The sequence below is a fragment of the Gossypium hirsutum genome, chromosome D07 (assembly GCF_007990345.1).
Source record: "Gossypium hirsutum isolate 1008001.06 chromosome D07, Gossypium_hirsutum_v2.1, whole genome shotgun sequence".
Classification (NCBI taxonomy): domain Eukaryota; kingdom Viridiplantae; phylum Streptophyta; class Magnoliopsida; order Malvales; family Malvaceae; genus Gossypium; species Gossypium hirsutum.
The window spans coordinates 57,554,424-57,579,405 of NC_053443.1; the positions used below are offsets into that span (position 1 = coordinate 57,554,424).

Below are 24,982 nucleotides of genomic sequence, written 5' to 3' on the forward strand. Positions count from 1 at the left end.
TCAATTATTACATCATTTTATCAAGATGGAACTAAAAAGATGGTAAGGTATATTTTCTTAGCTATTTTAATCTAAAGAAGGATTGATGATATATATTTGGTTTTTATATAATTATTTCAATGGAATTTCCAAATATAGAGCAATCAATTACGTGTGAAACTCATAATTGTATACAATAAATCCAAAAGTTAGTCATAGGAAATGTCACATGTAGCGGTCCACACAGGACCCTGTAAATCAAAAGAGTATAATCTGTCGTATAGGTAGAATCAACCCAGATTTTCCATTTTCCGAAATTAAATTTTAACTCCATTAATATTAATATTATTGTTAACGTTTAAACAATAATGTGAATTATTAAACTAAACTCAACCGACAACAGTTTTAAAAACATGATAAATATCATGAGTTTAATTAGTTATATGCATAGAATTAACAAAAATAAATTAAGATAGTCAATATCGTTTTTTTATCAGTACTTAGTAGTGTCGGGATATCATTTAGGATTTATCTATGTTTTAAATAATTTTCACTTATATTTAGAATATATTTTTTTTATTTCTTAATAAATTTACATCCATATAGAAATATTTATACATAAATAGTTTTAAAATTAAGTTTAATAAATTAATGTAATACCTATATTTTGATTTTAAATGTAATTATATAAACATTAAAATGATTAAGATTACAAAAAATTGGTTTAAAATATCATAACTTTGAACCAACTAGTATGGACTATGGATCGATACAAGTTGAAATTGACTGAATCAAGCCAAAATACACCAAAACAATCGAAATGTATCAAAATTTCGACCAAAACAGAACCTAAAGTACTTGGCACTAGTTTAGGACCGCAACATTTTATATCACTCGATATAATCGATACCGATATGATATCGATACCCTTGTTTAAATCTGTGCCATTTTTGTACTAAATGAAAATTCTAACCATTGCTCCAAACAAGTTTTAACATAACTCATAGTTAAAATTTTGTAGATTGTTGATTGATTTTTATATGTTAGCCAAATTGAGGTTAAAGTATCATGAAAATCCTTATATTAAGAATTAGATTATATTTTATCTCATTTACATAAAAAAATGGGTAAATTAATTACTGTATGTTAAACTAAATAGTAAATTAGTCATTTCTATTAAATATTTCATTTATTTTAACTGTTAAAAATAAATATAACTAATAGAATAACTATACAACTACATTTAGCATGCCATATGTAACTCTGATAGTATAAATATAATTCGATAAGAACAAGCAACCCATTTTATATACTCTTCTTGTCCTTTAGTACCAAAAATCTAAATTTAGCCCTTCTTTTTTAAGAGTATTTTCCTCTTCTTGTGTCAGGTTATAGGTGCCAACTTTCTCCTTCTTTTATCCTAAAAACTGATCACCAAAATTCATGAGTAATGACGTAATATAGGATAATGATTAACCAATTTATGGAAATTTAATTAGTACTTGAGATAAAAAAGCAAAAAGTCTACAAAACCAACTTCTTGTCCTTAAATTCCAGTTGAAAAATAATCATATTAAGAGAATCAAACGTCAAAAACATTCACAAAGCTTTGATAATGGCTGCCAGAAGGATTTCCTCTCTCTTATCTTCTTCTGCAACTTCTTTGGGTACTATTCATTTCTCTGTCTCAAGTGAATGCTTTACTTTTTTTTTTTGGTTAGCTTTCTCAAGCTCAAAACTTAATGAAACTGAAACCAAGTTCATTTGGTTCCTTGGGTTGATCCTCATTTTGGTTTCATGGGAAAATTAAAAAACAAAAACTGGAAAAATTATCTGTAACACAGTCCTTGTTTTCTGTGTTTTTCTTCCCTCAGCTTTGCTTTTCCAATGTCATTTTCCCTAGGGTATCTTTGCCTACACAGTTTAAAAAGGACACTTGTCGTTGAGTCTCTGGTATTCTGTTTTTTCTTCTCACTTTCCGATACCATATTTCACTTTCAAAATTTATCATTCACATGCCACCATTTACTAATGATTCATGATTTTTATTAAAAATTTGTGATGATCCCTTGTGATATATATATATTTATATATGTATATAGATTTAAACTTATACTTTTGCAGGATGGTGTGGATCTTGACATTACTTGTTATATTGTGATGCTATTTGTGATTTAATGAGTGAAAACACTTTATATTGTTTGATTAAAAGCTTGAAAGAAAAAAGAAAATCAATGATGTAATGCAGGAAGGTTTTCAAGTTGGGGAAGAAGAATTAATAGCTTTAGTACTGCTGCTGCTGCGATTGATGAACCTATACATCCATCTATTCAAGTAGATCATACTCAGCTTCTCATCAATGGACAATTTATTGATGCTGCATCAGGTTAGAACTCGATTTGGGTATGAGTGTTGAGTGCATGTGTCTGACATGAGTATGTTTAATTTATTTTTTTGCTCTGGTTTTAGGAAGAACCTTCCCTACAGTTGATCCTAGGACAGGAGATGTAATTGCTCGAGTTGCAGAAGGAGATCTCGAAGATGTAAATCGTGCGGTTGCTGCAGCTCGTAAAGCTTTCGACGAAGGACCATGGCCTAAGATGACTGCTTATGTAACGTACTGCTTTTCTTTTGCATAATGCATATGTGAGAATTTGAGCTCATTCTTGTTCTGTAATATCAATAGGAAAGGTCGCGTATAATGTTGCGTTTCGCCGATTTGCTCGAGAAGCACACTGAAGAGGTAGCGAAACTTGAAACTTGGGACAATGGGAAGCCTTATGAGCAAGCTGCTAAGATTGAGATACCGATGGTTGTGCGAATGTTCCGATATTATGCCGGTAGGTGCAACTCACATCACACCCTTTCGTTATCTTGCCTTTATAATGTCGATACTTGGATCCAAAGCTTAAACTGGTTCCCTATATTCTTCAGGGTGGGCGGACAAGATTCATGGATTCACAGTTCCAGCTGATGGACAACATCATGTTCAAACACTGCATGAACCATATGGTGTATGTGGGCTGATCATTCCATGGAATTTTCCTCTTTTATTGTATTCCTGGAAAGTTGGTCCGGCATTAGCTTGCGGTAACACGGTTGTTCTGAAGACAGCAGAGCAGACACCGCTGTCGGCTATCTATGTTTCCAAGCTTTTTCATGAGGTATCTCTGATATTCTTCTTTACATTCTGACTAACATCACGATTTGTTGATTTCTTGGCATTTCGGAATCATCTACCAACGGTGACATCTAATTATTTTGAATAACATTCTCTGTCGCTCAGGCTGGACTTCCTCCTGGTGTTCTAAATGTGGTCTCTGGATTTGGTCCTACAGCTGGTGCAGCACTTTCAAGTCACATGAATGTCAACAAGGTATCATACAAGCTCTGGATAAATTTCATTTTTCTCAATATTTGTGGTGTGTTTAAGATGAGATTGGATCTAAACAGTTTGTGTTTTGCAGTTATCATTTACAGGTTCCACTGCTACAGGCAAGATTGTACTCGCACTCGCTGCAAAAAGCAACCTTAAACCGGTAACATTGGAACTCGGAGGAAAATCTCCGTTCATTGTGTGCAAAGATGCTGACGTTGACAAGGCTGTTGAGCTTGCACATTCAGCCTTGTTCTTTAACCAGGTTTGTTCATTCAAATCCTATAATATAAACCAATAGGATATGTCGAATTGATGTCATAGCATTACATCCATCTGCTGCAGGGTCAGTGTTGTTGTGCCGGTTCTCGCACTTTGGTACACGAAAGCGTGTATGATGAGTTCGTAGAGAAAGCAAAGGCTCGAGCACTGAAACGAGTAGTCGGGGATCCTTTCAAGACGGGGATCGAACAAGGCCCTCAGGTTTGACCCTTAGATGTCCTCAGAGATTCATGGTTCTTCCATTGCTTGAACATTGGCTTGTGCCAACTTTATAGTCACATATGTTTTATCATCGAGGAATTGATGATCCAAAATCAAACACATCAAATGCATGAAAAAAACTTTATTTTTTGTTGGCTTTCTTATAAATCAGATTGATAATGAGCAATTCAAGAAGATCCTCAAGTACATAAGGTCTGGCATTGAAAGTGGAGCTACTCTTGAATCTGGAGGTGAACAATTTGGCTCCAAAGGCTACTATATTCAACCCACTGTTTTCTCCAATGTTCAGGTATCATATCAACATATATGTATATATATGAAATAATTTTGATTAAGATGTTGATAATTTTCCTTTTTGTTCATTTTAATCCTAAAGTGCCATGCTAATATGATTTCCATTCTAACATCAATCAGGATGACATGTTGATAGCTAAAGATGAGATATTTGGTCCAGTACAATCCATCTCAAAGTTCAAGTAAGTGTCAAATACGGGTATATTCAATTTTTTTTCATATATTTTGGAGGTTCCTTAGAAGGCCACATGCCAGCACCTATGCTCAAATAGGTGACGGATGAGTGTAAGATACGAGCACTTCTTGTAAAATGAAGAGCCATATCCCCGAACCCAGGGGCGGCACCAAGGGGGATTGGGAGGGGCTAGGGCCCCCTAAAATGGAAAAGATCACATTGGTCCCTTTATGTTTTATAAAATTATAATTTGTAAATGATCAAATTGCACTTTGACCCGTAAAATGACAATTTTAATTTAATTTTATAAAAATTATAGATATATAAGCTATTATAATGATGAAATTGCATGTTAACTCTTAAAAAACACACAACTCAATTTCGGTGCTCCAAAACTAATTTCTAGCTTCACCTTTGCCCGAACCCATGTTCAAATAAGAATGAGGTGCATTCCTCCACGTGCGTGGGAAAAAAAATCGAAAAGTTTGATCATACTCGTGACAGACAAATACCCAGATCCAATACTCCACTCAAGTTCTAGTTACATATGTTATTTACAAATTTCTTTGTGGTTCTTTAAATTGATTGAATCTTCAACAATGCTTTGATTTACAATAGGGATCTTGAAGAGGTGGTACAAAGGGCAAATGCATCTTCATATGGATTGGCTGCCGGAGTTTTCACTCAGAATATCGAAACCGCCAACACCTTGACTCGAGCATTGCGAGTCGGGACGGTATGGATTAACTGCTACGACATATTTGATGCTGCAGTCCCATTTGGCGGGTTCAAGATGAGTGGTCAAGGAAGAGAGAAAGGGATTTATGGCCTTTCAAGTTACTTGCAAGTCAAGGCAGTTGTCACTCCTTTGAAGAACCCAGCATGGTTGTAATGTTTGTTTGTTTGTTTTCTTACAAATTGCCATGAATCTAAACTTGAACTAATAAGCTGCCAGTTTTTTAAATTTTGAATGATCAGCGTATGGTAGGATCATTCCTGAACTGATAATTTGCTCATATTTGGATGAGTATGGGGCATAATGTTTTAAATATATGAATAAGAAAAAAGGCTTAAAATAATATTTTAAATGTATCTTTATTGAACACACATTTTGATGTTTGGGTACTTTTTCCAGTTAGTTTATCTTTTTTTCGATATTTTTAATGTCTGTTTTATGGCCTATATTCGAGATTTATGTTTTTCTCTTCTAACAATATCGTATTCAAAGCACAATATATCTTATTATCGTACTCAATACTGATTAACTTTTCAGCTCATTTATAACTTATATCATTAATACTAGAATGAGAATTGGTTGTTCCAAATTCAACACTCATGTTCAAAATCATTGTCTCAAACATTTCAAACATATATATGCAAGGACATGATCCTCCGAATGGAAAATTCCCAACAGTTGAATATATAATAGAATAAGAAGAAAAAAAAGTATTAGTTAACAAAAACAGTTCAAATCCCACAGCTAAAAGTATTTATGATCCAAGTCAATGGACTATACAAGCTTGAAAGACCTTATAGTAGAAAAAGGTCCCATTAAAGTTGTCCATATAGATTTTCCTAAGAATACTTTTTCAAGACGCTTTTCAACCGCACATTATATCCAAAAGTTGGCAAATGGAGAAAAACATGAAAGAAAATGACTAGTAGTATTTTGTTTTTGGAGTACTATAGCGATATATTCATTATTTCTTCTTCAATGCAAGATGGAAAGGTCTACCGAGCCTAACTCTTAAATCATTGTCACAAATAAGATTTCAAGCTCCACAAATAAGATATGCTTTATAGAAATTAGTTGAAGTTAGTGATGATTTTAAAGTCAAAAGTGAAGTTGAATGTTTAATAACATATGAGTTTGAAACTTTTGAGTTTTTATTAGGCATGACTATTTGGTATGAAATATTATTTCTTGTGAATTCGGTTAGTAAAATTTTACAATCAAAAGATATATGAATTGATGTAGTGACTGTAACACCCCTATCCCACATCCGTCATCGGAATAGGGTTTTAGAGCATTACCGAAGCTTATTGATCAAACATACATAAATTACAAACATTTCTTATCATATTATATTCAGGTCAAAAACCAATTAAATTCATACATACTGTTCCTTATTCGAGCCCTCGATGCCCAAAAGATGCGTTAGAAACAAATCGAGACTAATTCGGAAACTCAGAGAATTTTTCGAAAAATATTAAAAATTTTCAAAGCTGCAGGGTTCACATGGCTGTGTGGTCAGGCCGTGTGACTTACATGGCCAAGAGGCACGCCCGTGTCTTAGACCGTGTGGGAATTTGAAGTAGGGACACACGGTCGTGTCCCAGCTCGTGTCTGTACCCATGTAACTTTCTGACTTGGGTCACACGGCCGAGCCACATGCCCGTGTGCTAGACCGTGTGCCCTTTCAAAATGGCCTAGCACGCCTGTATGCTAGCCATGTGTCTCACACGGCCCAGTCACACGCCCGTGTGTCTAGCCATGTGGACTCAAAATATACCTTAAATAACAAGTTTGCCATTCCCTACAAGCTTGGACAATAAGCAACTCAAAAATCATTCATTTAACCAATTCAAAACACAATCAAACACATCCAAATCATATCAAACAAACATCCTAGGTGCCTAACCAATGTATCCTCATAGGGTACCACAACTATATCATCATTTCATATCATTAAAACATCATTCAAATCATCATTTTAAATCATGCCTAATTCAATTTATTTTGCCTAATTCATGAACACTTAAATATTAACTTAATTTTACATGTTTATATATATACCAAACTAACATTATATTTATAACCTCATTTACAAACAACTCACAAAATAACTATTATTTAGACACCCTAGGTACATGCCGACACATTTCAAAAGGATAAATATCACCATTTTTGAGTTCGAGATCGTTGTTGGATGCTGAATCAACAATCAAAATTAAGTACCTAACCTGAGCACGGAAAACAAAACCATACGCTAAGTAAAACTCAGTGGTATTTCTATAATTCGAATATTTAAAAACAAGATAATATAATATGCACATTTTAATTATAAGCACAATTGAATATTAAAAACCACATTTATTCATACAATGACATTAGTCATTCAATATTCAATTCATAAATACATCATTCATACCATACTGAATTCTCATCATTTGCTATATAATAGCTTTTCACAATATGATACACACATCATTTAAACAACAATATTGTCCATTCCATATCCAATTCATGAATACACAATTCATGTGTCTCAATCCATATTTCAATTCACTGTCCCCTTTTCATTTCACATATCATCTAATATCAATCATAGTGTCATTTCAATTAATTACCCCTATTAACACGACTCGGGCTTGGACGAATACACGGATCCAACCAAACACACCAGTTTGACACCCAGTGCCTCATTGGATAATTCAAAGTAGTAAATTGACACCTAGTGTCTCATCAACTCGAAGTCGAAGAAATCCTTGAACTCTTCCAATCCTATGGCATGCCATCTATAGCCGACTCAACCGTTACAGTTAATAGGGTTCCAGTTCACTTTTCAAATACAACCAATATTCATTTCAATTCAAATAATCAATATATTCAATATATATACCAATTCAATCCATTCAATCAACTTAAATTCAATTCAATGACAAAGTGTCAAATACTCATCTCAACACTTACTATATGCATTAAATAAAAAATACAATTAATAACTAAGCTTGGATTATAGAAATACAAACCAAAAATTCTGAGCTATTCCTCGTCGACTTTATTTTCCTCTTTTTAGTCGAGGATTCTAGTACGACGTTAGCTACGAAATTAAAACAATTAAAATTCATCAATACAACACAATTTAATTTCATATTGAAAGTTTCAATTTTTACTCAATATTTTCCTAAATTCCAATTTAGTCCTTAAACCGAGACTAATTTTATTTCTTCACAAGTAATCTTATATTTTCATACAAATTCCACTTTAAACTAAATTTAACTCCCTATTTTCACTTAAATTCTTAAATTTCAAAATTTTCACAATTTAGTCCCTATTACTCAAAATTTACAATTTATTCTACAATTCAATCCTTTTTCATTTCTAACTTAAAAATCTATCAATTTAATCCCTAATACTAAAATTATTCAATATTAACAACACTTAAAACTCAATAATTTCTAAAATTTCGGCATGGGTCGAGTAATATTTAATACCGAGATTCCAAAAACATAAAAATTACAAGAAAAATGAACTAAATTGACTAACCAATTGAACTTGGAAAATTGAAACCCCTAAAGCCGTGGCTTTCTTTCTTTTTTCGTTTTGGCTTGGCTTTCTTTTTCTTATATTTGTTTGTTTTATTAATATAATATAATATATATACTTAAATATTAAGTAAATTTATTATAATATATTAACTTTAAATTTTATATTAATATTACCCTTATACCGCCTCATTTATGATCATTGGCATAATTGCTTCTTTAATCCCTTTAATTTTTTAATCTATAATTTAACTTTCACTCTATATGCAATTTAGTCCTTATACCTAATTATTCCTAATTCATGCAGATCCACTTAACCAAAACCTAATTAACTACAAAATGACTTCATAAACATTTTTAATAAATATTTACGAGTCCAATTTACAAAAACAGAGTCCAAAAAAATACATTTTTCGACACCCGTGACTATCGGGTCATTACGTGACCGCTTATAAACGTGTTATCATTTATAATAAAAATATCACACCCAAAAATATAAGAAATTAAATTGGCGATGTTCGCAAGCATACGGGTCAAATTGTAATACAGTTAGTATAACGAAATATTTGGAAGTATTTCGAGGATCGTACCCAAGGGATTGCATATTGGAGAAATTAATATTAAATTAATTACAGAAAATAATTACTAATCAAATCGAGTTATGAATTACTAGTGTTAGTCCAAATCAAGAGATTTATTGAACTAATTAAATTATTAAACTTAAATTATCCTAATGGACTTTCCTATTCCTAGTGTTGACAATGTGAACCTCTAGCCTATATTCGATTAAATCCCTAATTAATAAACAAAAGATTAACTAATTTCAAAATTTGGGTTTTAATATGAATTAGCGATTAATTACTTAATATTACCTCCCGACCTTTACTAATTAATTAATCGGAGAATACTCGCTTATCTCCCAATCTCACTTTCTCCATCAGGATAAACTACAATTTACTCGATTCGACTTATCTCCCGATCTCGTCTCCCTTATGATAACTTCCTAGGATTTTCAAGCCTAGGATTTAGAAACGCATAATCTATACCAACTAATCCTATTATGAACTCGTATTCTTAACTTCCTAGGATTTTCAAGCCTAGGATTTAGAAACGCATAATCTATACCAACTAATCCTATTATGAACTCGTATTCTTTTGTTAATTACTCGACTCGATTAATTACTTAGTTTAATTAACGAATCATGCAAGAAATGAAATAACATAAGAAATTATTCTAATATTCATACGATAGTTAATTGATCAAGTTAACAAAGCATAAATAAAAGAATAAAGAAAGAGATAGGAGAATGCTCGTGAATATTATTGAAGCTTGATGCCGGAGCAATCTCCATTCACTATTGTCTTCACATCGGAATAAAAAAGCTCCAAATAAAACTTAAAAGAAAAGAAAACTAAAAAAAAAATTGTGTTTGATGAATGAGTTGATGGATTGATGCTCTCATTTGTATACAGAAACTTCTTATTTATAGGTTAAAATATGTGCACTTTATGCTTGATATGCCCTTGATACTTTGGGTGGAAGTAAGAGATAAAATCTTCAAGAATATGCCAAAATACGGTTGTTGATGTCATCCTTACTTGTAACTCATGTTCAGGCTTTATGGCTCAACACTGGTTGATGTGGCTCAACACAAGGCTACGTGTTGCAACACAAACATTGTGTGTCGTGCCACGCAAGACATTTTTGTGGCTTTGGACATTTTTATCATGCTTTCATGGTTCAGGAAGCTTGTGCGTCACTCACCCCAAGTTCTTATGTCAATTGGGCCTAAAATTAAGTCTCCTGCACACTTAAATATCCAAATTAAACCTACCTAAGGCCCGTGTCGACCTAATAAGTCATCAACACTAAAAAATATGTTAAAACCCTTTTTTTTATTAAATTTTAATCCTAACCTATTAATACTAAAAATATAATAATTAATTATAAAATGCTTAGAAAATAAACTCGTTAAGTGCGAAAATAACCTAAAATATCTATTACAAGTGACATGAAGTCATGTAGCTATAGAACAATTAAAAGGTCTTCTTTCATATTTTTTTAAATATAGGAAAAATGAACGTGTACTAAAGAAATATATATTGAGATGGAGATAGAACCTAAATTTCATTAAAATTGTATTATTCATAAAAATAGACGATTTGATAAAAATGTTGATAATGAAATAATAAAATTTCCTCAAGAATATTTTAGAATCTATTATTTTTTATACACTGAATATCAAATAATGTCTAATTTAAAAGCTAATTTTACATCTCTAAAAGCTAAAAAATAAAATTTAAATAAAAATTATAATTTTCTAATAGTTACTTAACTAATTTAAAAGCCTCATTTTATAATAGATATGTTGAGACACCCCTGTTCTGTTACTGTATATTTTTGTACAATTAATTTTTTAACGATTCAACTATTGAACTTATTTATATAATTGTACTTGTCATGCATGTAAATTTTTGAACCGATCTGATATCTCTACCATATCGATCTAAAATATTGTATATAAATAATTATTGAATAGTTCAAAGTTTTTGACATAACCCATATAATTAAAAATTTTAAATGTACGTTAAATTTGTCATAAATGATATATATGAATAGAATATAAAATATTAATTGTATAAAAATATAAGGAAGAGTGTAAAACTATTTTAATTTTACACCGGTATAAGTGAATCACCCCACTTTATAAAAACTTTTTTTATAAAAGTTATATATTATAAATTTTATATTATTTTAAACCTAATTTATGTATAAAGAGAGTTATAACATAGTATAAGGTTTTCTCCAAATTAAGTTTTTTTATAATTAAGCTACATAATGTTTGCACCATGAAGAACCATATCAAGAACTAACAAATGATGATAAGGAATATATATCAAATACGGGCCTCGAACAACTCAAAGTACCAAAGCAATGCACTAGTATTGCTCAGGGACCTAGGTACCGATACCTAAGGCCTTAGGTATCAGAACTTGGTCCCTGTGCTATTGAATTTTGCATTCTGTCAAATTATTGTAGCGATACCGATATGTATCATTCAACCTTAACATCAACAGACAAAATCTAAGCTAAATTACTTAATAAGCTACACTAAGTAATTGGATTAAGCTAATACAAACCAAATGATCAAGTTTCTACAACTTTTTCCTTCCCCTCGACCTTTGATGTCCCGATCATGTCTTTAGCTACAACAACCAATCAAAACAATGAAACAAGGTTTTCAAGCATTAAAACACTAAAATCTATTAATGGGATGCAAATCAATATAACAAGACACTTTCTCACTTTTACTGAAAACTAAACCTAAGATCTAACATTCGATTCCATACTAATGACTTCGGAACATCCTAATTTTACCAAAAACATGAGTTATATCCCTCTCTCACACTAAAGGTGGGTTTGGATGGGCGATTGAGTGTGGTGCGGTGTGTTTAGTTTACTTTTTGTCTCACGCTACAGTATCGCTACAATGTCTAATCTCACCGCCACTGCTGTTTTTACACTAACCGCAGGTAAACGCACCGCCCATCCAAACTCACCCTAAAACTCAAGAGATCTTTAATCAAACTGCAGTCTAGCTTAAATTTTAACTATCCTACTCATTTCAAACTACGAAAACATGAAGAGAAGTATGCTAAAATAGGCTTGATCAAATTGCAACTTAAGGATCTCTATCTCTCTAAATCACACTTCTTAATATTCACACATTAACCTCACTAATTTACTAACTTTGCAACTTAGTCCATAAGTTTTAATTACTAAACTCTCTAAATTAAACTCTCATAATTATTGCTTATTTACTAATTAGTGGAATTCCTAACCAACACCGTGTCCACTCCCGAAACCTCTCGATTTGGCTCCCCAGATGATCCAATTTAAAGAAACCAACCCAAAATCGAATTTTCCAACTTCACTAAATACCCAATTGTTACATTTTAATTAAAATGTTGCTCTAATGATAATTAAACTTTTTTTAATAAAAGGGCCAAACCTTTTTGAGTCAGACCAAACATTTTTAAATGGTCAAATAAAATTTTGAAACTTTTATTTAAATCCCTCCAAAAATTTTAAAACTTTTCATTAAACCCCCTGATTTTTAAAAAAATTCTCATTGCGCTCGAAATTTTAAATATTTTTAATTAAACCCCCAAACATAATCTCAGGTCCCCTATCCAAAATCCAAAAGGGAAATCTTATCCAGAGAGTGAGGATGAACATTTTATTTGCAATTTCCTGTCTGAACAAACAACCTTATCCTTTTCTCAATCTCAAAACTTTTTATTTGACCAAAAGTTCCATTGCCCCTTTTTGTTCCTCAAACACCTTTGATACATTACTACTCTTACATCATCTTTTAATATGTCCACTATCATCTCTTTCAATTGTTGCTCTTCTTTGACTGCCTCCAAATTGATTAATCCAAGAATACCCACTAAAGGTTCAAGCTTTCTAAGTACTCACAAGAGTTTTTCATGGTGGAATAGGCACTTCTTGCCCAAATGTACTTCCCAGAAGCATGTTCAATGTCAGCTTCAAAATGGGCAGGTTGGGTTTCTTTTCTTTTGTTTACTTTAGTTTGATAGTTTTTTAATATGGTGTTTATTGCTTTTTGAGTTATAATGCTACATTTTAGGGTTTAGCTTTGATTCAGGGGTGAAAACCCAACATTATATATGTATTTGATCAGTTAATATGCCTAGTGGATGATACTGCTTTGAATTTTAGGGGATATATATATGGTCCATTGGTGAGTAATTTGATCAAACACTAGCAATCACAAATATTGGTTTTTTATGCCATTGATGAGGTACAAAGTTTTTTTTTTCAGCAGAAAATGAGGTCATTTTCACTGAAGGAATGTGCAATCTCAGTTGCTTTGGCTGCTGGATTGATAATTGGAATGCCATCATTGGATTCATCTCCTATGGCTTATGCAGCTAATCCTTCATTGCCCGATTTATCGGTTTTAATCTCGGGGCCTCCTATAAAGGATCCTGGAGCATTGTTGAGATATGCACTGCCAATTGATAATAAAGCTATAAGAGAAGTACAAAAGCCACTTGAAGATATAACAGAGAGTCTCAAGGTTGCCGGTGTCAGGGGGCTTGATTCTGTTGAGAGAGTAAGACTCCCTTGCTTTAAACTAACTTTGCCGTATTCATGATAACCAATGCTCATCTTTTGTGTAAAGTGTAGAATGTGAAGCAAGCATCTCGATCCCTCAAGCAAGGGAAAAGTTTAATTATCTCAGGATTAGCTGAATCAAAGAAAGACCATGGTGTGGAATTGCTCGATAAGCTTGAAATCGGGATGGAAGAACTACAACAGATTGTGGAGGGTCGGAATAGAGATGCAGTGGCACCTAAACAGAAGGAGCTGCTTAAATATGTTGGAGAGTGAGTATCTCAATCAAAATTTAGTGCTGTAGGTTAGCTTTTTTCTGCTTAGTATTATACACCTTCGAACAAAGCTCGGATATTAAAAGGTTTATAATGCTTTAATCTCCGGTAGCTCTGCAAAGTTAACTGAAAAATACCTTGTACATGGTAGTTTTCCAAAGTTGTGGATGAGTGAAGTCAGCATTCGTATGTGCAGTCCCTCCGTGTTGCCTAATATGCTTTGAATTTAATGGTAAAATGCTTCAAATTTAATTGAAGCGCACTGAAAACATTTAACAAGAACATAGTTTACCTAATTCTGTGTTTGACTTTGACCTGCCATACAGTGGTCAAGTTGTATCATTTGCTCGTCGTGCGAGGCAAATTTAATCCCATGTTTGTCTTCCATTTTAGACATATTTTCCAGCATGGGTATAGGGATATAACCTTACAAAGACCCTCTAAATACATGGAACTTACATATCCATTTCCGACATGTCCAAATCCGAGTAACAAAGATAACAAGTGTACCAAAATGGGTTTAGGTCTACAACTGCAAATGTGTGTAGTGACCTGTTGGCACTGACCGGGGCCAGAGTCGGTGAAAATTGCTATACTAACAAAATTTAAGGGTTTTCTGAGGTGCGAGTAGGCTGCCCGTAATGCCTTGAAAACTGTATAATATTTTAATCATAGAAGTTGAGGACAACTTAAAAAGTCAAGTCTCTTAAATTATTCTCATAGATACCTTGTCATTGACTGCAGCTGAGATCTTCCTCGGGCATTGGATTTCTGCAGTGTTGAAGAGGATATGGTGGATAGCTTCCCGTATGAAGTACCCGAAGAATATCGAAGTATGCCTCTTTTGAAGGGAAGAGCAGCTGTGGATATGAAGGTGAAAGTCAAGGACAACCCGAATTTGGAGGAGTGTGTATTCCATATAGTCCTTGACGGGTATAATGCCCCAGTAACTGCTGGGAACTTTCTTGATTTGGTGCAAAGACATTTCTACGACGGCATGGAAATTCAGAGAGGTAAGATTTGATTCTGCTGTGTTATGCTCGTTGCCTTGCGGATGGAAAGTTCCCAAAGGTCATTGTATTATTGTTTCTGTATCTGTCGTGGTATTAACAAAATAGAACAAAATGAAACATGTTTTTACTATATTTGAGGTAGATATCTGTGCATATTATTGACAGCAAAGATGCCTAGAATTTTAAACCTCCTTGTATTTGCTGCAGCGGACGGATTTGTTGTCCAAACCGGAGATCCTGAAGGTCCAGCGGAGGGCTTTATTGATCCTAGTACTGAGAAAACCCGAACAATACCATTAGAAATCATGGTTGATGGGGAAAAGGCACCTGTTTATGGATCGACACTGGAGGTAAGCTTTCTTTTTTCTCGCCTATTAAACCATAGAGCCGGACAGAACAAAAGTTATATCAAATCCATGCTTTAATCAAAACCTTTAAAAGAGTTTTGTATTTGTGTTTCGGACAGGAGCTTGGTCTATACAAAGCTCAAACAAAGCTTCCCTTCAATGCTTTCGGAACAATGGCAATGGCCCGAGATGTGAGAATTCATTAAACTTAATTTCTTCATCACCTGTTGGTATCATGTATCTTTTCTCTTAACTTTCCCTTTATTTTCCGACAGGAGTTCGAGAATAATTCCGCTTCTAGCCAGGTATTCTGGCTATTGAAAGAAAGCGAACTAACACCGAGTAATGCGAATATATTGGATGGTCGCTATGCGGTGTTCGGATACGTGACGGAAAATGAAGATTTTTTGGCAGACCTAAAGGTCGGTGATGTTATAGAGTCAATTCAAGTGGTTTCTGGTCTGGAAAACTTGGTTAATCCAAGTTATAAGATAGCTGGTTAAAACCCATTTTGTAGTTTTTGAAGTTAAAAATGATTTAAGTTTACTTGATGTGCTTAATTTCATTCATTTCAAACTCAGAATGTATTGTTTTGTTGAACTATTACATTGCTACTCTCTTTCTCTTTTGGTTTTAAATAAAATGTGATGATTTTGTCTTTTCGGGACCAAAGCTGTTTTTATGCTACACTGATTTGCATCTATGAATTTACTTCAATTCATTTCTGATTCATGCATTCTATACCTTATAATTGCATACTTTTTTACCCTTCACTTTGATACTTATATATATATATTTCACTTTGGTATTTGAACTTGACAATTACATTCGTTTTGGATTACGTCAATATTTGATTATGTGATTAGTGTTCTTGAAATATGATTGGATTGGCCAGTCAGACCAATTGAACCGAGAATTGACTGGTATACTGATTCAAACAAAGGGGTTGGACCCATTTAATTGGAAACGGCTCAAAATTGATAAATACTGAAACTAGAACAAAAACTGATAGTTGAAGTGTTGAAAAAGTTTAATTGGCTTAATAATTTTTTTTTATTTTTTATTATTATAGATTTAAGATATTAAGGAAATTAATTTAATATTTTTCATAAAACCTCAAAGATTCTATTTAAAACTTTAAATTAAAATTTTGAAAAACTTCCATTAAAGTGCGTTTGATAATTTAAAATAAAAATGTTCCTGACTAAGAGATGAAATATGAAGTCAAGGGTATGATCATTTAAATTAATTAAGATATTGAACTCGAATTTCCCATTTTTAGATTCATAATATGAAGAATATAATCCTTAAAATGCAAGGATACAAATGTAAAATAAGAAGTTCCCTAATTTATAAAATTCAAAATAATTTTATTTTAATAGTAAAATATGTTAAGACTACAATTAACCATTTTTCAAATTGGAAGCATTTTCAGGTGTAGCATAAAAAAAAGAAGAGAAAAGCTTTACAAAAAGGTCAGTTTAAAATAGCAGAAATTGTGAAACATTTTCTTAGTCAATAAACTCCACAATTTTGGATCTTACATTGCATTCCCATCTTTCCATTTTCAATTCAATATGAATCAATTGGAACCCTAATCCCTGAATACATATCTTTAGGTCACGGTCCCCGATATCTCCGAAAACATAAACAACCTTGAGCTTGATCATGTGGGATCATTCCTCCACCTTTCGATGTATCTATCGCCTCCATCATCGACACCACTTCGTCCATCTCCGGTCTTTTGTCCGGGTTGGCATCCCAGCATCGCTTCATTACGTTTGCAAGTGAACTCGGACAGCAACGAGGTATTTCCGGCCTTAGATTCTGTGAAAGTTTAAAATGTTCGTGTAGTTGATATATAATCATCGGAATCTTGTAGTTTTTTGAAACCGAGATAGATTTATTTACCTGGCGGACGACAGCTGACGTCACTTCCGAGAAGCTGAGATCGGGATATGGCATGTCACAGCAGTATATTTCCCATAAACAGATACCAAAACTGTACACATCGCACTTTCTATTGTAGGGATTGCCGTTAAGGACCTGTCCCATTTCAATTCATCAATGTTAGATGATATATCAGAACGATACCTGAAAAGAAGTCAGGTATGCAAACTCGCTTAACCAAAACAGAGTTATCAATGATCGCACGGAAGTAGCAACAATCGGCCCTATATCATTCTAACTGGAATTTTTGTTGGGCTGACTATAATAGCAAACCGACCATTTAGGAGCAAGAGAGAGAGCAAAATTTAAAAGTACAAAATGCAGTATAGTGCATACCTCGGGTGCCATGTAACCAAGTGTTCCGGTCTCTCCGGTCATGTCATTAGGGTTTGAAGCCTCAAGACGAGCAACCCCGAAATCGGCTATTTTCACAGTTTGTGTCTTGTCCAAAAGCATGTTTTCAGTTTTGACATCTCTATGGACAATCTTCTTGGAATGAAGATAGCTTAACCTAAAAAAGTTTAGAAAGCAGCAGTGTCAACGAAAACGATCCAGGAACTTCATTCGTGTATTGTAAATCTAAGAGAACAAAATAGAGTACAGATAAGGCACAGGAATTTGACCCTCGTGCGAGATCTAGTGCCAATTGAACGACTACTTTAAAGGCCAGCTTCCTTCTCCTATTCTTTATCAGGTAAGACTTCAATGCACCCCCAGGACAATATTCAACAACAACACAACACATGTTACTCGGCATGCCGATTTGGCCATTTTCCGTTTGTATGTTCAAGTCCGATGAGCCCATTGTCGCCCCTATGAACTGTATAAGAAATGTAGAACACAGATTATAGACAAATGTAAGCATCCAACCAATAAAACAGATTATTAAACTAGGCTACTTTAATTTGATTTCAATGATGTCGAAAAGAGTGAAGAAACCCGAAAAAGGTAACAATACAGGATAAGAAACATTACCTTTGTTACATTAGGATGATCAAGCTTATGCCACACGGCAACTTCTTGTGTAAAAGCTGCTCGAAGTGAAGCTATTTCAGCCGCTGATCTGTGACCCTCTTCTCCCCAGTCGAGAAGTTTAACTAAGCATGATGGAAGAAAAAACAGGGGATAAGTAAACATTTACGAACAACACAAGCAAAGGTCCAACATCTACTTTCCATTTTTCACAAACAGAAAATACTTTGGATCGTATTTTCTAATAGATAAGGTCCATTTGGCAGCTTTATGGCTAGCCAAAATATAAAAGTTCACAATGTCAATGAGGCTCTTTCAATTTTTCTAGCTTTTTATCACCAAAAAGTTACGATAAAAGACGAGTGCATATCAGCAACAAATTAGAACACATGAAAGTTTCTAAAAAGGTATAACATCATTTAAGCCAGTGCAACTAACAACCACTTCAAAAGAAATCTTGTGAATCACGGATTTACAGAAGTTAGATCAGCAAATTTTGATCACAAACTAGTTTGTGAAAAAAGGAAATTGTTTGCTACATTAACAAATCGTTGGTTTTCAAGTAGAGATAGATGTTTCCTGTTGTTCACTATTAGGTGTACTATGCATTGGCATTGTTGTTGGTCTTAGCATCAACTTGTTAAAACTTGAAAGATTTCAAAGTTCTGGGTAAAAGTACCATATAGGCGAATTGCATTTTGGCCCCTCTACTCAAAAAGTGAGCAAATTAGTCTCCGTACATTTCATCAAAAAGCAAACCAGTCCTATTAAAAATTTCATCTATTTCTACTATTAAAAACTAGTGTTGTTTCTCTGGTTATTCCATCAACCATGCCAGTTTTTAACGGTTAAAATGCCTGTTTGTCTGACTCCCGTACTAGGGGCCTCCATGATTCTTTTACCCAAAGTTCTAGTTTCATTTTCCTGCATTTTCTCAGCAGCCAAACAAATGTAACAGTTGAAATAAGACCCATCAAAACAGTAGCTGAAGAGCTTATAAACATTAAAACATTAGATCCCCTTAAACACCCTTAAAATATTGAATTACACACAAATCAAATCAAGCCATGTGAATTCAATAATTAACACTACTGTCCTAACATCTCAACCTTGGATGCTTAATGCATATCCTTAACACTATTTCATGCATGGAAAAATTCATTTCAAGATGGGGTTTCAAAGAAACCAAAAGAGAAACAGAAGAACAAGTGAAACGAGATCTCTATAGTTTCATAATCACCAACCAAGCCAACATAAATTTGGGAAATGGGTACTAAAAAGAAAAAAAAACATAAAACTCAAACAGGCAAAAAAGTTGAATACCAGCAACATCTTGGCCATCGTAAATACCACGGTGAACAGTACCAAAAGTACCACGAGCTATTACACTTTTGATGATAAGCTTAGAAGGATCAATCTCCCACTCTTGTCTTCTCACAGTGTTGCTGCTTGACCTGAGCTGTTCTCCGCCGCCGCCGCCGTCCTCACCTTCCTCTTTCCTGTTCTTGTTCTTCTCCATTGTCCATGCTCTACTAAGATGCCTTTGAAGTTGCTCATCTAAGCTCTTCAGATCTATCTGATCTGCTCTTACAAACCCTCCTCCACTTTCACTTTTCTGCTCCTTCATCTTCTCAAAAAACCCAAACCAAGAAAACACAAATTTATTCTTCAAAAACTATCTTCTCTTCAAGTTTTTCTTCACTTTCACTTACTTTTTTGAGCTATTTCTGATTCTGGGTCTCTATCAAAAATCTCAACTGAAAACTAGAGAACTCAATCCTGATCTAAAATACAAGTATATATAAAATATAATATAATATAATATAATATAATATAATATAATATTATAGTTTGTTTTTTAATTTAGCATGTTAATTTTTCTGTGTAAGATTATAAAAATTCCATCAAAATGATTTCTTTCCAATATATATAAATAAGGTGAGGAAAGAAAAGACTGGGTTTTTTTTTATTAATAATTTTGTTTATTTGTTTGTTTCAAAAGCTCAGAGAAGAGGCATGTGAGCACATGGATTTTGCCTGAAGGCGACGGGTGATGTGGTAACGAGGGTTTATCCATTAAAAGAAAACTTTATGATTTTATCTAAATTTGATTGCAATTTTAATTTAATATATAGATAATTTTGATTGTGATTTCATATATATATATATAACTTTAATTTTAATTTAATTGTAAATATTTAAAAAAGAAAAATTATTTATAAATCCTTCTCATCTCCTTTTCTAATTATTTAATAATATTTTAACAATTATTTTATGTAATCCACATATAATTTTGATAATTTTTTTTAACATTAACTTTGGATCCCAAACCCTAAACTTTAATTTCCATATCTAGAATCTAAACCCTAAACTAAATCTAAACATTAAACCCTAAACATAAACTCTAAACCCAAACCTTAAACCTTGAATTTCAATCCAGGGTTCAAGATTTATGATTCAAGGTTCAGGGTAGTGTTTGGGAAAAAAATACCAAAATTATGTGTCAATGACATAGAAGAAATTGTTGAAATAACATTAAATAATTGAGAAGAGGCAATAGATGATGTGCTGTGATAGAAAGTGCCCATAAAATAATTTCTCCATTTAAAAGAGCAAATACAACAATTTATCCCTATTTAAAAACATTATACTCAAAATTGTAAAATTAAAAGAGTTAATGACTTTGAACATCCCCAAACTATGATTTTCATTCTAAATTGGTTCTCAAACTAAAAAACTTTTTAAGCATATCCCTAAATGATCAATGTTATATCAATCATATTTTTCTATTATTAAAATCTTTAATTTAACCGTTAAATAGCATATCAAATCTTCTGTGACATAATCTAAAAGACTTTATCTATTTAGTTAAATTTAAAATTCTTATTCATACTCAAACACAAATTTCAATTTGAATTAAAAAAATTTAAGTATTAATTAAAAATCTAATAAACTGTTAAATTACTCAAATTAAATATTGAAATACTTATCAACCATTATGAATATTCACTTTCTATAACGTTTCACAAACATAATTAAAATAATTATATATGTAATAACCTAATTTTTAGTGGTGTCAGAAAAACTCGTTTTTGAAGTTGAATTACTAAATGAGATGATTAAGTTTAAAAGCGAAAATCTACGTCATCTATGGTAGCGATAGATTAAATTATTTAGTAAAATTAGCATGAATTGATTGATAATTATAATACTAGGACTAAATTGCAAACAGTAAAAAATGAATAAAAAATGGAATAAATGAATAATGGAGGATTAATGTGGCAAATAAAACATGGCGACAAACACAATTTAACCAATGTTTTATTAACTTAGTGGATAAGTATGACTATTATGATCATTAAACCAATTATAATTTAAAATCATGTATTAGAATATCAAGTTAGTGGGATGAAAGAGAATGGATTTTTCTCTTTTCCTTCTTCTAAATTCGGCAAAGAAGCAAGCAAAGGAGAAAAGGGCTTTGGTTATTTGGATCCAAAATCAACAATCTAGGTGAGTTTTTCTTTTGAAATTTAACATTAGAGATCAAATTGAATAAATTGAAAACTGTTAGAAAGTTATGTCATGAATTGAAAGCTTGAGGTTCCTGTACTGTATTTATTAAGTCCAATCTAAATTTGATTGGATAGATTGTATGATATAAATGTTTCGAGTATTAAAGTAGTAAAGGACTAAATTAAATTGAATGTATTTATGTTTGATTTCATTGAATTGTATTGAATTATGTGATTAATATCGTGTCCGTAATTATATTGTCAAACGTTGCCAAAGGCGACGCTGGAATGTCAAAGGCGAAGGAAAAGGAAAAGACGGACGTCGTATAGCTTTCGTGGTGTATGCTTCTATAATTCAATTTTAATTTGCTTTCACAGATTAATTAGTCGTTATAATCAATATGACTATGAATCGAGGTAATGGTATCTTTCCCTTATAAACTTCAAATAATAGACTCGATTGGTGATATTGAAATAAATGATAACTTGTTTGAAACTATTTTGGATATGGTTATGAATATTTGGACATTGATGTTATAATGATATATATTACAATGAAGATTATGATGTTAATGTTCCATTAAACGATGTTAAACGTAGTCCGGGTATAGTTGGCATGTCATAGGATCACCAATATAGTGATTTGCTAGCCATTGTTGCTTGGCAACCCGGAATGGCAGAATAATCATATATTAAAAGTCATCGTTGTCGGGCAACTCGAGATGGCAAAATAAAATAGTCCTAATTTCATAGGGACGTGGACTTATTCAATATATATAGATCTGAGTATTCGTTCTAATATATATCGTCGGATAATAGGGGTCAAAACGAATAAGCACAAATTAATAAGAAAGTTGGAAAAAATTATTTGTTGAGTTAAAGTAGTAAATATTAATGTAATTGATACTTATTTTTTTTTTATAATTACTTTAGTTTATTCTTAATGAAATAGATCTGAATTATATTAGCACCACTAAGTATGGTATAGTTTTGTATATTTTCATCGTAGGTCTCGAACGAGGATTTCCATAGGTTGGAAGTGTCAAAACATTCATTCTCAAAAATGTGCATTTAGGATAAATTTTACCATTTTATATCAAGACAGTATGATCATATCTCGAGATCATAAGAACAAAATTTACCTTATATTGTTCATTAATATATAATTGAAAATTTTAAAAACAAATACATATTATCATCTTAATCCTAAATTTTTCTTTTCACTGTTATCTGATAATAATTCTATATTTATTTTATTTGAAAAAATATAATACATAAAACTTTTCACTTAACTTCACCAATTTATGTACGTAAAATGAACCAATTACATGATGCTGCATCAGCACTATATGCTTACATGTCCAACCATGAGTGGATTGTATAAAAGTCAATTATTAATGTTGGAATATTTTTAAATATTTATAGTGTTCCAATAATTATAAATGAATGAGTGTAATTAATCAAAAGTTATATTATTTGATTTTTTGAAAAATAATTATAATTATTTAAATAATATTATTTGAATAGTTATAATATTAAATGAATAATTATGTGTTTATTTTAAAGACGTTATTATTCAAAAAGACACTTATTGAAAGATGTCTCTATGAAGATAAATGAAAATTCCTATAAATAGGAATGAGATTTCATTTGGAAAACACACCAACAAATTCTAATATTCTTTCTTTCCTTCCTTCATTTTCTAATATTATTAGATTATTCTTTAAAGTATTACTGCAGAAATCCTTTATAGAAATTGAGTTTCTTGTTATACGTTGCTCAGTGCATAGTGGACTATTCTCGTTAGTGCAAAACGAAAATAGTCATTGGCTTCATTGTATCCTCGAGGTTAATTTGCTTGGAACTCATTTGCACACCGAAGATAGGTGGGGGTGAATATAACCTTAAAGATAGTGGCTTGATACACGCCTTGGAGCCTTGTACTATTTATTCTTTTTCTGTTCGAGTTCCATTCGTGTGTTCGAGATTTTCCTCACCGGAGATTTGTACTAACAATTTTAAGGTTAAAATTCATGATGACTACCACAAAACATGAAAGTGGAACACTAAGGGAGGTGGCTTCCAACTTTGTCAAACTTGATCGGTTTGATGGTGGCAGTTTTTGATGATGGCAGAAAAAGATTCACTTCTTATTGTCAGCTTTGAAGATTGCTTATGTTTTGGATACTTCAAGACCTTAAGAGAATGAAAACGAATCTGTTGTTGCAACCCGAGAAAGACAAAAATGAGACAATGCTGATTACATGTGCATGGGCCACATATTAATGGTTTATCTAATGGTTTGTTCGACACCTACCAAAACGAGGTCACCGCTAAAGAATTATGGGACAAATTGGAGACAAGATACATGACCGAAGATGTTACAAGTAAGAAATTTCTTGTCAGTCGTTTCAATAATTATCAAATGGTTGATAGTCGTTCTGTTATGGAACAATTCTGTGATATTGAAAAGATGTTGAATCAATGCAAGCAATATGATATGAAAATGGATGAAATGATTGATGTCTCATCCATAATAGATAAACTTCCTCCATCTTGGAAAGACTTTAAAAAAAGTTTAAAACATAAGAAAGAGGAAATATCTCTTGAGACTTTGGCAAATCATCTTCGTATTGAAGAAGAATATCGAAAGCAAGCTCAGAACCTAAATTCTGAAAATGCCAAAGTGCATGTTACGGAGGAAGTATAGACTACTAAACCATTCAAGAGAAAGTTCAAACAGACTGATAGAGCATCTAATTTCAAAAAGAAACAAAAGGGTTCATGCTATCATTGTGATAAGCCAGGACATTTCAAGAATGAATGTCAACTTTTAAAGAAGAAATCATCTTCTAAAGTTGATAATAACGAAAAGTTCAATGCAATGATATCTGAAATTAATATGGCACAAGATGATAATACATGGTGGATTGATACCGGATCAACCAAACATGTGTGCAAAGACAAAAGCATGTTCACAAAGTTCACACAATGTGAAAATGACAATGTCTTGTACATGAGATGTAACAACCCGGTTTTGACCCTAATCGGAATAGTAGTTTCGGGACAACAAATCCGAGTCAAAAAAACATTTTAATATTATTTTTAGTGTCTATTATATGTTAAGTTATAGGTGTGAAAAATACGTGTGGAAATTTAATCGTTTG

General features: G+C 32.4%; 3 protein-coding genes across 4 annotated transcripts; 2 read left to right on the plus strand and 1 right to left on the minus strand.

Moving 5' to 3' along the window:
- The first annotated feature begins 1,317 nt into the window (after positions 1–1,317).
- Positions 1,318–5,407, plus strand: LOC107958575 (benzaldehyde dehydrogenase, mitochondrial). The gene is made up of 11 exons (XM_016894386.2): positions 1,318–1,646; positions 2,228–2,365; positions 2,449–2,591; positions 2,666–2,819; positions 2,914–3,143; positions 3,266–3,355; positions 3,447–3,620; positions 3,701–3,838; positions 4,011–4,148; positions 4,274–4,335; positions 4,947–5,407. Exons 1-11 carry the CDS (start codon positions 1,595–1,597, stop codon positions 5,218–5,220), a joined length of 1,593 nt encoding a protein of 530 aa, XP_016749875.1. The 5' UTR covers positions 1,318–1,594; the 3' UTR covers positions 5,221–5,407.
- Positions 5,408–12,828: 7,421 nt separating this feature from the next.
- Positions 12,829–16,036, plus strand: LOC107958574 (peptidyl-prolyl cis-trans isomerase CYP38, chloroplastic). Of its 2 annotated transcripts, none has more exons than XM_016894384.2 (7): positions 12,829–13,164; positions 13,448–13,741; positions 13,816–14,015; positions 14,796–15,031; positions 15,239–15,381; positions 15,498–15,569; positions 15,654–16,036. In XM_016894384.2, the coding sequence occupies exons 1-7, from the start codon at positions 12,979–12,981 to the stop codon at positions 15,879–15,881; spliced, it is 1,359 nt and encodes a 452-aa protein (XP_016749873.2). In that variant the 5' UTR covers positions 12,829–12,978; the 3' UTR covers positions 15,882–16,036. The 2 variants fall into 2 exon arrangements, with proteins under 2 accessions (XP_016749873.2, XP_016749874.2); XM_016894385.2 differs by having other exon boundaries at positions 12,831–13,164; positions 13,451–13,741.
- Positions 16,037–16,865: 829 nt separating this feature from the next.
- On the minus strand, positions 16,866–20,343 carry LOC107958573 (serine/threonine-protein kinase STY13). Its single transcript, XM_016894383.2, has 6 exons — positions 19,624–20,343; positions 18,304–18,425; positions 17,952–18,148; positions 17,665–17,839; positions 17,290–17,424; positions 16,866–17,205 (listed from the first exon to the last, which is right to left on the minus strand). Exons 1-6 carry the CDS (start codon positions 19,925–19,927, stop codon positions 16,999–17,001), a joined length of 1,140 nt encoding a protein of 379 aa, XP_016749872.1. The 5' UTR covers positions 19,928–20,343; the 3' UTR covers positions 16,866–16,998.
- Between the last annotated feature and the right edge of the window lie 4,639 nt (positions 20,344–24,982).